The sequence below is a fragment of the Colobus angolensis genome, unplaced genomic scaffold (assembly GCF_000951035.1).
Source record: "Colobus angolensis palliatus isolate OR3802 unplaced genomic scaffold, Cang.pa_1.0 Scaffold87, whole genome shotgun sequence".
In the NCBI taxonomy this organism is placed as follows: Eukaryota; Metazoa; Chordata; class Mammalia; order Primates; family Cercopithecidae; genus Colobus; species Colobus angolensis.
Window position 1 is genome coordinate 2,485,761 of NW_012122598.1, and position 15,984 is coordinate 2,501,744.

General features: G+C 49.1%; 1 protein-coding gene across 1 annotated transcript; it reads left to right on the forward strand.

Moving 5' to 3' along the window:
• Positions 1-3,318: 3,318 nt before the first annotated feature.
• Positions 3,319-11,229, forward strand: KRT4 (keratin 4, type II). The gene is made up of 9 exons (XM_011930566.1): positions 3,319-4,266; positions 5,894-6,108; positions 7,035-7,095; positions 8,338-8,433; positions 8,963-9,127; positions 9,365-9,490; positions 9,921-10,141; positions 10,388-10,422; positions 10,532-11,229. The coding sequence occupies exons 1-9, from the start codon at positions 3,583-3,585 to the stop codon at positions 10,711-10,713; spliced, it is 1,785 nt and encodes a 594-aa protein (XP_011785956.1). The 5' UTR covers positions 3,319-3,582; the 3' UTR covers positions 10,714-11,229.
• The last annotated feature ends 4,755 nt before the right edge of the window (positions 11,230-15,984 follow it).

Sequence of the window (15,984 nt, forward strand, 5' to 3'; positions counted from 1 at the left end):
TAGGGTTTGTCATGAAATTAATTTGGATTTAGTTAATTGGAGGAAACAAAACTGGCCCCTCAGGACAGTGTCATACCTTATTGGGTACTTGTAAGAACAGGGCCACATCAACCAAGCAACTGACCATGTGCCGAGGGTAAGGACAGAAAGGAGCTGAGCCGCATCTGCAGAGCTTGCAGTCTGCTGGCCAGACCCCATGGCCCTCCTGGTGGACCATGAGCTACCGGGCTGTATAAGTTGCTGTGTACTTTTTTCCCTGCAGATTCTGTGCAGGCCAGTCACTCATATAAAACATTGTATCTATCGTTTTATACATTGTAAGGTCACAAGCTTTGAAGTCAGACAGATAGGACTGACTTCCCATCTCTACCACTTCCTGGCTGTGTGATCTCAGGCAAGTTACATACCCCTCCGAGCCTCAATGTCTGCAGCTCCAAACTGGACATAGTAAAACACTTCTTTGGCCAGGTTGTCAGAAGAAACATCTAGTGTTCAGCATATAACGGTAGTTCCAAAAGAGAATCCCTTCCACCCAAGAGGCACCGCTGCCTTTCCCTCGTCTTCCTTCTTGTATCAGGGATGGCACACCTCAAGTCACCTTCATGAGAAGTACCTCAATTGCAGCTCCATGGTTTGGGTGCCCTACAGGCACAAAATAAAGCTGATTGCATATTCTATATTGTTTCCCTGAAAATCCCCTTGGCTCCTGGCTTGCTTTTTGTTCTAAGCAGTAGACACAACTTTAGGGGCAGTGAACGCATGCCATTTTCTCCTAGTGTTGGAGTGTTACAGCCATAGAGTAAAAGACCCAATAAGCACACTACGAGCCATCTCAGGGATTCACCTGTACTCAGGCAAAGCCTCTACCCTGGCCTGTGATAGTCCCCATCAAACCCCAGGGGCTACCAGAGAAGAAAGCAGTAAATGGCAGGTGCAGAAGCTGAGGTGAGGCAGCCGGGGGAGCTCCGGCCCTCACTCAGGGTGAGATCCCAGTGGCCCTACCATGTCCTCTGGGGCAGGAAACCAGTCAATTAGACCTCAGCTTCCCAAGGGGGATGCTCACATGTTTCCTCTGCTCCTGCAGCTGCAGCCCCCAAAGACCTGCAGTAGTTCTCACCCTCCTTCCAAGCCATGCCCACCTTAGGAGCAAGAGTGGAAATTGATAGACCCTGGGATGCTAGTGCCCCCATAGCCCCTTGGACCCGAACAGCCAGTTCCATCAGGTTTATCGGGTGCCCATTCTGCATTGGTTGTGACACAATTTAGACAGAGTGGCTTTATACCAGGCAGAACAGTGTGAGTGAGAGGCCATATGTGAGTGAGAGGCCATAGAATATGTAGCCTTTGGGACCAGACTAATGGGAGTTTAAATCCTGCCTCCACCATGTGCTGCTGTGTGACTCTGGGAGCTACTTTACTTCTCTGAGCTTCTGAAAGGAAGGTTAATGGTGCTAACCGCATAGAGCCTCTAAGTAGACTAGTTGATCAAGTGTAGGTAAGGCATCCAGCACAGGACTTGGCACAAAGTGGGCATTTGGTGAATCTGGGCAGAAAGGATCAGTGAAAGTCCAACCCCTTCCTTCTAGGAGATGGTTCTGGCTCTAGAATGCTCACCTACTGCAGGTAGACTGACCCATGACCCGGGCATTCTCCTGTAATGGGGCCTGTGGACTCCAGTCCTTATGGCCACAGTCCCTCCACCCCCTCTCCACTTACTTAGAGGCCATCTTGGCAGAGACAGACTAGAGGTAGGGGTGGGAGGGCTTGGGGGAATGGGGACAAGGGAGGAAGTGGCTGCAGAAGGAGCTGGCTGAGCTCCCAGCCAGCCTGGCCCTCCGTGCATCCCTGCGTTGGGGTGGGATCTGCTGACCACTCTGTCCTCAGCACTGGCCCCTGCCTTCTGTCTGTGCATGGAGTTAGCCGTTCACTCTCTCCCTGGCCAGCTTTCATTCAGCTAAGGGCAACTTGGGTCTGTGGGATTAACCAGGTGCTGGTGACCACTTTTCCTCAGACCTGGGGTCATTTCATCTATGAGGAATTGAGGAAAGGGGGGAGAACAAAGACAACAGATATCTCCTTGTAAATGACAATGGCAAAGCCTGGGCAGGAAGAGAATGAATGCCTGCTGACCTCCTATATGCCAGGCACCATGGGGACATTGTCTCATTCCCTGTGAGGCACATGTCCCATTTGGTAGATGAGAAGATGGATTGGATGGTCCATTATCATGCTGCTGATAAAGACATACCTGAGTCTGGGCAATTTGCAAAAGAAAGAGATTTATTGGACTTACAGTTCCATGTGGCTAGGGAGGCCTCAAAATCATGGCAGAAAGCAAAAGGCACTTGTTACATGGTGGTAGCAAGAGAGAGAATGAGAGCCAAGTGAAATGGATTTCCCCTTATTAAACCACCAGATCTCGTGAGACTTATTCACAACTACAAGAACAGTACGGGGGAAACCGCCCCATGAGTCAATCATCTCCCACGGGGTCCCTCCCACAACATGTGGGAATTATGGGAGTAAAATTTAAGATGAGATTCGGGTGGGGACACAGCCAAACCATATCGGATGGGCTCAGAGCGGTTAGGTGGCCCACCCAAGGTTACACAGCTCGTTAGTGGCAACGGGAGGGATTTCAACACGGATCTGTTACACTCAACTGGGAAGAATTTAAGTTATGGCTTAAAACTAGGATTTTGCATTTAAAAACATTGCTCTGAGAAGGGATCCATAGGTTTCATCATTCAGCCAAAGGGATCCCCAGCAGCAAAAAAGTTATGAACTCTTGCCCTGAATTCTGCACCATTATAGAAAATCAGAACGTGCCTAGCAAACAACTGGGCAGCAAATGGAGTTGCAGAGTGCACAACACCAGACCCCGCTGGAGAACGCCCATCTAGAATTGTGCAAGCGCAGACTGAAGGGAGGCCTGCAAGGCAGCATGAGTACCCAGGGCTGAGAAAGACAGTCAGGATTTTCTTAGGGAAGATGTTTTGTCTTCCCCCATCTCCTTAGTACCTAGCTCCATGCCTGGTAGGTTCTCAGTAGCTGTTGGCCAAGTTGAAGTGAATCTGGATCTAGGTTTGGGAGGCCAAGGCTGGCATACAGAATATTTCCCCTTTTTATAGGTACATGGAGCCAAGTACATGTGGAGGAATGAGAATGCTAAGAATAACAAATATACATGTGGCTTTTGATAGTTTACAGAGCACTCCGTTAATCACTAGCTCACTCTATCCTGAGAAGTGGTAAGGCAAATATTTGTATTACTTCCAATTTATAGGGAAAGCAACTGGGCTTCAGAGGATGATTTGTTCCGATTTGCAGAGCTGGGAGGTGGCAAGCTGTGCACTCAAACTCAGGCCCTCTAACTCCACATTCTGTGGGGTGAGAGGATGGGTGATGGGGTGTCTTTTCTGGAGGAGGGAGGTGCCATGAGGCTGGGGAGATGGAGGTACAGTGGGTGGGGACCTGGAGAGCTGGGCCCAGGCAGGGGCTTCTGATTCGGAGGCCCTGGGGCGCCGGTTCAGGTTCTCCCAGAGAAGAGTGTGATGGGATCCGGTAACCTGTGCCCTCCAGATGACTTCTGTAGGTGTGTTTAGTGACACGCTCAACAGGTGCGGGAAGGATGGGTTTGTGCCAAAGGCCAAGCCCAGAGATGTTTCAGATTTTTCCCTTTATGCCCCTGCAACCAAGCCCTGCTGCTTCAGCACATATAAGAGACCCAGGTTGAGGGCTCCAGCATTCACCGGCCTGGGCCCTCTCGCTTCTCTGATAGCTCCCAGCTTACTCTCTGCAGCCATGATTGCCAGACAGCAGTGTGTCCGAGGCGGGCCCCGGGGCTTCAGCTGTGGCTCGGCCATCGTCGGCGGTGGCAAGAGGGGTGCCTTCAGCTCAGTCTCTGTGTCTGGAGGTGCTGGCCGATGCTCTTCTGGGGGCTTTGGCAGCAGGAGCCTCTACAACCTCGGGGGCAATAAGAGCATCTCCATGAGTGTGGCTGGGTCACGACAAGGCGCCTGCTTTGGAGGTGCTGGAGGCTTCGGCACTGGTGGCTTTGGTGGTGGATTTGGGGGCTCCTTCAGTGGTAAGGGTGGCCCTGGCTTCCCTGTCTGCCCCGCTGGGGGAATTCAGGAGGTCACCATCAACCAGAGCTTGCTGACCCCCCTCCACGTGGAGATTGACCCTGAGATCCAGAAAGTCCGGACAGAGGAGCGCGAACAGATCAAGCTCCTCAACAACAAGTTTGCCTCCTTCATCGACAAGGTGAGCTGTGTCCCCGGCTGGAGAGGGGCAGTTAGAAGAGAAGGGTCCTGAGTCGTGGGGTCTCAGACCTGAGCCTACCACAGGTGCTGGGAAGACTGCTGAACTTCCCCGGGCCTGAATTCTCCAGCTGTTGAAGGGGCATCGTGACTTTTAGCCTTCCTTTTTCGTCCCATGGCTGGTGGGAAGGTGGGAGGCTCAAGGCAGTTAAATGTTTGGATTTCCTTAGACATGCTGTGGGATACTGGACAAATCACTTGACTTTTCTGGCTCTAGTCATCCCAGCTATAAAGTGGGTTCATTATTTCTCTGCTTCTTCTCAGATTTTGGTTTTGAATTTAATGCAGTTAACTCCACTAATCACTTAACAATGGCCACTTCTGTTCTTAGAACCGAAGAAAACTAAGCTGATTGTGCAAGTGAAAAAGGGACTGGCTCCAGTGGCAGATTCTAGGTCTCACCAGGGCCTTGGAAATTTACCTTTTTTATTCCTTCGATTGAGCAACACTGCTCATGTCTGGGTCTGTTCGAAGAAAGGAAGAGACAGGTCTCTTCTTTTTGTAGCCCAACTTCCTTTTTCATGCAATGTCTACATGTTCAAGTTCTTTAAGCTCAGTTACAGTCATGCATGATGGATGATAGTGAGCAGTGCAGCCCCAGAGAGCCGAGTCATCCAAAGATTGATGACTGGGTGGATGAGTGCCGCCCTTTTGTCCAGATTGCCGTGGTTCACCAGGCATCAAAGTCTTAGGCAGCTTCGACATATGGGGCAAGAATGAACACTCTTGGAGTAGAATGAGGTGCATATTTGCTCTTCTTGCTAGTTCGAATAAACCCATAGTAGCTTAAACAGGTTTTACTGTGACTGTAGGACATGCAGATATGACAGCAAAAACTCAGGGCTCTTTGATGCATCCTTGTCTCATCTCATCTCATTTTACCTTTCGAGTTCAAAACATGATCAGTCTCCCTTACCTGCTTTCCTTTCAGTTCTGAGGCTCGTAAAGTGGAAATGTCATGCTAAGCTGCTGTCTTGGTTCATCTGGATAGATTTTTTCACAGAGGGAGGGAAAGTTCAGGGAAGTCCTTTGCAGAACGGAGTTTAGGTGAGACTCATAATGTATATAGGGCCCTGGTTTTAAATATCTGTACTCAGTTGTTCACAGGTTCACAGGGACACACCAGGTCCATTGATAAGTAAGCTTATTAAAAAAGTCTGTAGTGACTTAATCTTTTGTTTGCTTTGGGTCAGGATCACTTTGAATGCAAGAGCCTCCAGACTGTGATGTCTCCTAATTTTATTTTGTTATTTCACAGAAGTTTAATTTTCTTCTTTGGGGCTTTGGGTGTCTGTGGTTAGGAAGTTGTTCTTGCTGCACTGTCAGGCCCTGCTTCTCTGGCTGTGTGACAACCACAACATGTGTGATCCCCTTGGTGCTATGGGCTCGAGAATGGGGCCGTCATGTCGACCCGAGTGAGTGGTGCCCTGGAGATGCAACATAGTGGCCCTACTTGGGTGGTTCTTGGGCCGTGTGGTTCCCTGGGATTTACTGGGTTGGTGTTGGCCTTGGCTGGCCCTCCTGCCACACTTCAGGCCCTTATCAGTTGGCTGGTGCCTTTATCAACACAGGTGCGGTTCTTAGAGCAACAGAATAAGGTCCTGGAGACCAAATGGAAGCTGCTCCAGCAGCAGACGACCAGCACCTCCAGCAAAAACCTTGAGCCCCTCTTTGAGACCTACCTCAGTGTCCTGAGGAAGCAACTAGATACTTTGGTCAATGACAAAGGGCGCCTGCAGTCTGAGCTGAAGACCATGCAGGACAGCGTGGAGGACTTCAAGACCAAGTAAGTGGGGAGGAAGGAAGGGATGCCATCTGACACATGTGTCCGGCCATGCCCAGGCTCCCGGGCTTCTCTCCAGTGGCTTAGAATCTCAGGCTCTGAAGGTGGCTAGGAAGGCCCTCTAGTCTGTTTTCCTACATCGACATAGTCACGTTTTCACAGGGTGAGGACTAGTAACCACAAGTTGTTCAGGGATTTGGGTCTGCCATATACGAACATATAGAACCCAAATAGATGAAAAGCAGTGTAGTATGGTCAGAAGAACACAGGCTGTAGAGACAGATGGAGCTGGTTTGCATACTGAGTCCTCACTTACTATTTGTGTGACCTTGGGTGAGTTGCTGAACCTCTCTGAGCTTCGGTTTTATTCATCTTCAAATGGGGATAATATTCGTACTTTATGGGTTGTGAGAATTAAATGAAATTATATGAAACAGAGAAAGCATGTGGCATATTTCAGTACACAGAGTGAACACTGAATACACAGCACCTCTCATTAAACTCACTATGGGATAGGACTGACAAAATAAATACCAACCCTCTCTCTCAATTCATTCACCCACCAAACAAAGGGAAATGGAGTGTGCTGATGACATTGCTGAGCATTTAATCTGCCAAAATGGCCAAAAGTACAGCCCTTCCATGGATGTTAAATCAACTACACCATTGCTGGATTTTCTCTCGAAAACAGTCTCTTTAAAGTTTGGTTTTCATGTCTCTGAATAAACCTTGGCCTAAACTGGTACTTCCTATATTCAATGAATGCAGTAATGTAGATTAAATGAATATCTGTATGAACATGGGAAATGTAACTAATTACCAGGATATCTCCAAATTTGTTTGGAAATGCTTGAAAACAAGCAGCAGAGATCTGAGAAACACCAGCTCACTGTGGGCTTTTGTCTTTTTCTCCCCATGCCCACCCCCAGGTACGAAGAGGAGATCAACAAACGCACAGCAGCTGAGAATGACTTTGTGGTCCTCAAGAAGGTAAGAGACGAAGGATAGTAGGGAGTGCCTTCAGGGTGCTCCTTCCCTTGGGGAGTGGTCTTTGCTTGAAGTCATGGGTTTGGTCCATCTCTGCCTCATCTCCACTTACTTGAAACTACCTAGATCTATACAGTCAAAGAAAGTGGGTAACCAAACCAGGTTCTAAGGGATTAAGGTAGGGAGGAAAGCCTATTTGCATTTTTTGTTTTGAGATGGAGTTTCACTCTTGTTGCCCAAGTTGGAGTGCACTCTTGTCTTGCACCCATCTCCTGGGTCCAAGCGATTCTCATGCCTCAGCCTCCCAAGTAGCTGGGATTACAGGCATATGCCACCATGCCTGGTTAATTTTGTATTTTTAGTAGAGACAGGGTTTCTCCATGTTGGTCAGGCTGGTCTCGAACTCCTGACCTCAGGTGATCTGCCTGCTTCAGCCTCCCGAAGTCCTGGGATTACAGGTGTGAGCCACAGCACCTTGCCAATTTTTATTTTTATAAATTCATGGGGTATAAGTGTAATTTTGTTACATGGACAGTTTGTGTTGTGGTGAAGTCAGGGCTTTCAGTGTATCCATTGCTGGGATAACATACATTGTATCCAATAAGTAATTTCTCATTGTCCACCTCCCTCCCATCCCTCCCTCTTTCAAGTCTCCATTGTCTATCATTCCACGCTCTATGTCCATGTGGTACTTGCCTTTCTGTGCCTGAGTTATTTAACTTAAGATAATGAACTCCAGTTCCATCCACATTGCTGCAAAAAGACATAATTTCATTCTGTTTTTATGGCTGAGTAGTATTCTATGGTGTATATGTGCCACATTTTCTTTATCCAATCATCTGTTGATGGACACTTAGGTTGATTCCATCTATCTTTGCTATTGTGAATTGTGCTGCGATAAACATGAGTGCAGGTTATCTTTTTGTTACAATGATTTCTTTTCCTTTGAGTGGAATTCCAGCAGTGGGATTGCTGAATCCAATGTTAGTTCTATTTTTAGTTCTTTGAGAGATCTCCATACTATTAGAAAAGCCTATTTGGATAATCAACTTCCATGTCTTCAGGTGGCTCTAGGGGAAGAATATATAAAATTGGTCCCCCACCAGCTCACCTGCTGCTGAGTAGTCTTTCCTAAGAGTAGACTTTCCTAAATGCTGCTGAGAATACCTGTAGGTGTCACTTAGTACCCCATCCCCCCACTGGCATTCCTGTTCCTCATCTCTTATCCTCCTTCCTCCTCTGCAGGACGTGGATGCTGCCTATATGAACAAGGTGGAGCTGGAGGCCAAGGTGGACAGTCTTAATGATGAGATCAACTTCCTGAAGGTCCTCTATGATGCGGTGAGGGATCCTCTCCTCCATTCAGGGAAAGGGAATCCCCTGTCTGTGATGCTGCTGGTTGGGATTTACAGTTCTTTGAAAAGACTCCAGCTCCCTTATTTTAGGGCAGTGGGTTCCCATCAAGGTCGTACATAGAAAGGTTTGAAGTGGGAAATTCAACTGGGAGATTCTTAGAACCAGATGTGGTCTTGGTCTTAGAAGGGGTGATTAGATCTAAAGAGTGTTTGGAATATAATTCATTGCTGTCTAGCATTTTTTCTGGTGAAATGGATCTGTTCCATTCCCTTCCATTCAACACACCGGCACTCACTGCATTAGACAGAGTGGCTTATGGTTCCTGGGGACCAGTAAAGACTAGAAGCATTGCTCTTCCATTCTGAGCTGTCACAACCACTTGATTTCTGCTTAGAACTTTACCTGTCTCTCCCCTTCCCTCACATTGTGAATGCCAGCTCTGCTCCTATCTGAGCCTGTATCAGGTCAGTGAAGGCTTTCCTAGGGGGGCTGATGTGAGACATTTGCCTTGCAGGAGCTGTCCCAGATGCAGACCCATGTCAGCGACATGTCCGTGGTCCTCTCCATGGACAACAACCGCAACCTGGACCTGGACAGCATTATTGCTGAGGTCCGTGCTCAGTACGAGGAGATTGCCCAGAGGAGCAAGGCTGAGGCCGAGGCCCTGTACCAGACCAAGGTGGGTGGTGTGGATCTCTCAGGAGATGGGGCTGGCTCTGGGGCTCTGCTTTTTACATCTGTGAACAGGTGATCATTAGCTCAAGACCAACAGAAGTCAGATATGAACAGACGTTTCCAGGCATCGTTGGTCCTGGTCTGAATTGCCACCTGTGGCAATTCTCACTGAGTTCACTTGAGAATGGACCCCACCCAGATGCCCCTGACCCCTGGTTCTCTGTGTTTTCTTGAGTATTAGGTCCAGCAGCTCCAGATCTCAGTTGACCAACATGGTGACAACCTGAAGAACACCAAGAGTGAAATCGCAGAGCTCAACAGGATGATCCAGAGGCTGCGGGCAGAGATCGAGAACATCAAGAAGCAGGTGGGTGTCTCTCCCTTCCAGATGAAGCACAAGGCCAGGGGCCTCAGGCAGACATCTACAGAGTGGACAGGCAGATAAAGCTTCGGGCCAGAAGACCCTGAGCTTGTTGCCGGGAATTCACAGCTCTTTGTGCAAGCCATACCCAGATTTTTTCAGCAATAACTCAGTTGGCACAACATGACCCTCCTGGTGCATAGGTTTCTTGGCTCTTCTTCATGGGTTTTTGCTCATCTTTATTTAATCAGTCAAGTGGAGGCATTGGTGGGCTATGGCTGGAGTGAATGAGATGTGTAAGTGTCAGGGAAAGTGGGCAGTACAGATAGAATCTTGACATCCTCACCCAAGGAAAGCTGGACCAGGGGAGGGGACAGGTGTAGAGGCCTTGAAGGCAGGGCACTGCTGACCACCTATCTAATGCCTTTGTCAATAGTGCCAGACTCTTCAGGCATCTGTGGCTGATGCAGAGCAGCGTGGTGAGAATGCCCTTAAAGATGCCCACAGCAAGCGCATAGAGCTGGAGGCTGCCCTGCAGCAGGCCAAGGAGGAGCTGGCACGAATGCTGCGTGAGTACCAGGAGCTCATGAGTGTGAAGCTGGCCCTGGACATCGAGATCGCCACCTACCGCAAACTCCTGGAGGGCGAGGAGTGCAGGTGAGGGGTTAGGCAGGGTGTGAACATGAGGGCCGGAGAGATCCAGGGCCATGAGCTTGTACCTCTGCTGGGCTGCAAGCGTCAGTGCTGTGCCAGTGCATTACGAACCAGGACAGCTTAGATAACAGGTTCACACTGGGTCCTCAAACTCAGAGGCTGCTCAAGGGTAAGAGAGGTGAGTGAGGCGGGCTTATTGAACGAAATTCTGTGCTCCCTGAGGTTCACTGCCTTTTCTTTCCCCCACAGAATGTCTGGAGAATGCCAGAGTGCCGTGAGCATCTGTAAGTACCTTCTGCTCTTGCTGTAGTTGTTCATTCACCCGGGTCTTGGCTGAGACCCCTGGGTGCTGGCACCATTGGAATAACTGTGTCCTTTGCGTCTTTTCTGCAGCTGTGGTTGGCGGTAGCACCAGCACTGGAGGCATCAGCGGAGGATTAGGAAGTGGCTCCGGGTTTGGCCTGAGTAGTGGCTTTGGCTCCGGCTCTGGAAGTGGCTTTGGGTTTGGTGGCAGTGTCTCTGGCAGTTCCAGCAGCAAGATCATCTCTACCACCACCCTGAACAAGAGACGATAGAGGAAATGAGGTCCCTGCAACTCACTGTGTCCAGCTGGGCCCAGCACTGGTGTCTCTGTGCTTCCTTCACTTTACCCCCATCCTCCCTCTCTGGGGCTTGTCTTATTAGTGTCCCCTCCACTATCCTGTGGGCTGTCTCTGCCCCAGGATGATCTCCTGGGCTGGGACAGGGACTCTGCCTCTTGGAGTTTGGTAGCTTCTTCTTGATTTGAGCCTGGTGACCCACCTGGAGTGGGCGGGATGTCAACTGACAACTCACCTCCCATGGACAGAGAAGAAAATGACCAAGAGTGTCATCTCCAGAATTACTGGGGTCACATATGCCCCTTCCCAGCCCAATGCCATCTCCCACCAGATCCTGTATTATCCATCTACATCAGGACCAAACTACTTTTCCATCACCTGGTAGCACCTGGCCCTGCAAGCTTAGGACAAGAACTAGTGTCCCATTCTACTACTCTCATTCCCTCTTATCCATCTGCAGGTGAATCTTCAATAAAATGCTATTGTCATTCATTTTGAGCAATGGTCTTTTTTCCTTGGGGAGAGGTCTCTAAAATCTTGTATAACTAGACAATTTTGGTGAAGGTGGATGCTTGAGGGTCTGAAGGATCCGGGTCATCGAATAATTTCTCAGGTCTCTACTAGGTTGCTCGAATTATTGGGGGAGAAGTACAGTGTATAGAGGCTGAAGGCTGCCTACAGGGCAGTTGTACAGATTCAAGGGGCAGCTGACAATTACACACACATTAGCTATGGTAGGGCACCCTGGGGCAGCACCGTTTCAATGCTGATCCTGGAATAAACCTGGAGGGAAGAGGTTTAAGTCTGCAGGTGGGGGGCATTTGACAGGTGTGAGAGAAGCAGGCCAGGGGTCTCTGCTGAATATAGAGCAAGAAGATATGGAGCTTATGAGAGTGCTTATACTCTGTGTCTAGCAAGGCCTCCCTATTTTCATGAAATTCCATGCATGGGGCTAAATCTCACTGGCCCAACAAGGCTTTCAGGAACCTGTTCCAAGAATCAACAAGGTCACGGTTGTTGGAAGGAGACATGCGTGTGCGTCATTCTCCTAGAGTTTTCATGAGCTGCTCACTTCCCCAGCTCCTCAGGGGCGCCTGGGGTTATGTCTGTGGTGCTCTCCCTGAGTGGCAAGTTGGAGGTGGAGCAGGTCTTCTGGAGCAGCAGTGGAGGGAGCTCTCTAATTACAGAAGTGAGGAGAGGATAGTCAGAGGTGGGGGTCTGGGTAGAGCCTTTGAGGACACCCTTTTTCTATACTGGAATTGGTCCAAGGTACTTGGAATTGGTCTGAGTATAGAAAAAAAGCAAAGTCTCCCCTTTTCCAAAGATTTCCCTGCTTCTGCTCTGCAGTCTGACCCGAATCAGTTTGCTGCAGATGCAGAATGCACTCTCTGCCTTGGCCACCCAACTGCACCTCCCATCCTTGACTGCACAGAGTTCATTCAGACTCCAGTTTCTCCAGCCCTGTGTCCATGGGGCCTCATGGTGTGCAGGCAGAAAGGCACATGATTTTCCCAAGACCAGTCCCTGCCCATGGGACCCTCATGCAGATCCAAGGTAGGCTCAGGGTTGTTCTGCCTTTGGGAAAGCGGGGAGAGAGCAGCAAAGCATTAATCTCAGGGGCTTGTGCTCTCTGGGCAGGGGATTTTGCCAGGAGAAACCTGGGCTCTGTCCTTCACCAGCCGGGCCCTAATGTCCCCATTGTCTTAGGGCTCATTGAGCCCCATGTGTCAGAACAGGAAGTCTCTACAGCCAACCGCATTTGACGGCTTTGACTTCTTCCAAGGGCTGCACTCCTCCCCTGGCAAAATGCTGATGGGCTCTTTTTTTTTTTTTTTTAGTTTCTGGGAGTGGGGAGGAGGAGTTAAGTGTTAGAAGTAGGGGTGGAGCTTCTCAGGTTTGCCCACCAGGAGGCTGCAGGTTGTGATGGGCCTCACGGAGAGGCAAGGGGCAGGTTAAAGCATTTTCCATGCCCCCTGAGTGTGGGAGCAGCCAGCCTGAGTGGCCCTCCATGCCTCTCAGCGTCTCTTTGGTTGAACTCAGTGATTTACACTGCAAGGTCAGGCCATAGATTCTGTGTGTGTATGTGCATCTCAGAATAAACGTGTTTGTATACGTAAGCACATGGCTATGTGAGCGTGTCAGTGTTTCTTATTTATATAGAAAGTCTCTTAGGTTGGGCGCAGTGGCTCACACCTGTAATTCCAGCACTTTGGGAGGCCAAGGTGGGCGGATCACGAGGTCAACAGATCAAGACCATCCTGGCCAACATGGTGAAACCCCGTCTCTACAAAAAATACAAAAATTAGCCTGGCGTGGTGGCAGGTGCCTATAATCCCAGCTACTAGGGAGGCTGAGGCAGGAGAATCGCTTGAACCCAGGAGGCAGAGGTTTCAGTGAGCTGAGATCACGCCATTGCACTCCAGCCTGGCGACAGAGCAAGACTGTCTCAAAAAAAGTCTTCTATTTTACATAAAAGATGAAAAATCTTCATGTTGGTCTCTGTTTCTAGAACGTCCAGGAGAGTGGATCCTGGCCTTGATTCATATGTTTGAAGCTGGCTGGCTAGTCAGAGGGGATATTTGGGGTAAATATACTGCTGAGATAATAGGCACCACCCTTCTCTCTGATCTTTCGAATTGGATTCTGGCCAACTCCTAGTGCTCAGGAAACAGGGAGACATGGCTTGCATTATCTGCCCTGTTGGAGGCCCCCTGCTCTCCCTTTTCTTTTAAATGCTTCACCTCTAAGTATACGGAAATCACTTTTCACATCTGAAAGGCCCAACTGCAGGTTGGCAAATCTCTACCTTGGTTTATTTGGCTCATCTGCCCTGACTCCATTCCCCAAGCTTTCGGCTCCCAGCCCTGACTGCAGTCCCACCATCACTTTGGCTCAGGCACCTGTCAGCTCCTAAGCAACTGCTATGTTTGCATAGATCCCTCCCACCTCATCAAGACCCTCCTCTCTGGGTTCAGCCCTCTCAGTTCCAGAAAGTTCTCACTAAAACTTCTGAAGTCTCCCTACCTCGTTGCTAGTAAAACCACAAGGATAAAGCAAAGAGGGGCTTAATGTCCTACCATGGGGTTTTGGTTTAACTTACTGATGGGGCCCAGGCTTTGGGTTCTAAGACCAGAGGACCTCAGAATAAGGCATGACTGCTCCCATGTCTTGGGTGGATGTTCAGGGTTTAGTGAGACAGCTATGTGCGGAAATAATTGAGGGAGCTGGGCCCCCTTTATGGGCCCTCAGGACATGGTAACAGTAGGCCAACGAGGGACAAAGGGAGGGAGCAGGCTGAAGAGAAAAAAGCCATTTTAGCACCGTTCCATTTTTCTTTTTCTGTGTTGATGGTAGAGTTTGAATAGTCATCTCGTTATTCCACTGTGAGGGCTGGGAGTGCAGAGTTGTGGCCATGAAGGGTCTTGGCCGTGGGAGCCTCAGGACTCAGGCTCATTGCTGCCCATGGTTTTCTGGCTTGGCTTTGGGTCAAGGTGGGACTGTTCTGCATCTGCAGTTTTTTTACTTTGATTGTTGTGGATTTAATCCTCAAAAACTCGAGAAAGTGGACGAGAAGCCAGATAAGCTGGGAAGACGCTTTCTGGAGAAAGTGTTTTGATTGTCATTTGCCATCCACCCATTCACCCATCTACTTATCCATCCATCCATCCATCCATCCATGATCCATCTATTCATCCATCCATCCATCCATCCATTCATTCATGATCCATCTATTCATCCGTGATCCATCCATGATCCATCTATTCATCCGTCTATCCATCCACCCATCCATTCACTCATTTACTCAACAAACCACTAGTCTATAAATTATTTATGGGCAGGAACCATGACTTTATTCATCTTGACATTCCAGGGCCACTGTGCTTGCCATATAGTAGCTGTTTAACAAATGTTAATTGAATGATATTTACTGAGTGCCTAGTTTGTGCAGGGCAATGGGGACCCATTATGTAAAGAATAATTATACTTTCTTTTCAAGGAGCTTTCAATACAGATGATAATGTCTAGATAAAAACATGCACATAAAGAACTTGGTAACTGGATAGATAGATAAATGACTTCGGAAGTTACAAATGAAGGACATGACAGTCCAGAGGAGAGTAAAATTATTTATAGTCTAGAGCGAGGGGCTGGCAATCACAGGAGGCTTCATGCAGGAGGCGGTATTGAAGTGGGGTCTTGATGGAGAAGCTGGCCCTAGATGCTAGAGACGGTGGCAGGTGCTCTCCTTACAGAGGGCAGGATTCTGATACCTAAGAGGAGTCCTTTCTTCTAGAAGTCTTCTAGGAGTGGCTCCACCCCTTTGGAATATCCTGCTGTTCTGTCTCCCTTAGGCCTCCTCATACTGGATTTTGGTCACACTCCATTTTCTGTGCAGCGTCCTGTGAAGCTGCAGCATTTCTCCCATCAGGCTGGGAGCCCCTTCTCCTGTGAATCCACCATCCAAGAGCATGGCAGGGGCAGTTGCTTCAGCTTGACAAGCATTGTTGAGCACCTACATTGTGTCAGACTCTGTGTAGGGCCATGAGGATACAAAGCTTACTGCAGTATGGTCCTCACCCTTGAGAGTGGTATAGTGTAATGTGAAAATGGTGCGTGAGTGTGGGGAGTGTAGACACATTAAATACACATTTTCCACACTTTTAGGAAAATGTTGAAAGCAATGGTGTATGCAAACACTGAGGCTCTGGAAGCATAGGGGAGAAACATTTGCTTTTGCCAGGGATTCAAGGAAGACTCCCTGGAGGAGGTAACACCTGTGAAGCCAGCCACGTTAAAGGAGTGTGGACCTGGAGCTTGTGAGAGGGGTGCAGGGGAGGAGGGTGCTCTAGGTAGCAAGAATTTCAGATTAAAGACAGGAAAGTGTGGCTCAGTGCAGTAACAAACCAAAAGCCGCTTAGCATCACTCAAGACAGGGCAGGGAGTGGTGGGAGAGGACGCTAGAGAGAAAGGTTGAGGCCAGGATGTGGAGGACATGGGTTGGCCCATTGTCCAATTTGTTTGGGGTGTGGGCTTTATGTTCCAAGACTAGACAAGCTCAGAACAAGGTGTGTCTGAGAGATTAAGCTCAGAAACAGATGAGGAGGTAGCTCTGGGCCACCTGCTCTCAGGGCGTGGCCTGGAGGCCCATGATGTGCTTTGAATTGCAGTCTAGGAACCACCACTCTGCCCCTCCCTCCCCTGCCATGCAGCTGTAATGCTAAGCCTAGGCATGGCTCTGCCTCCTTT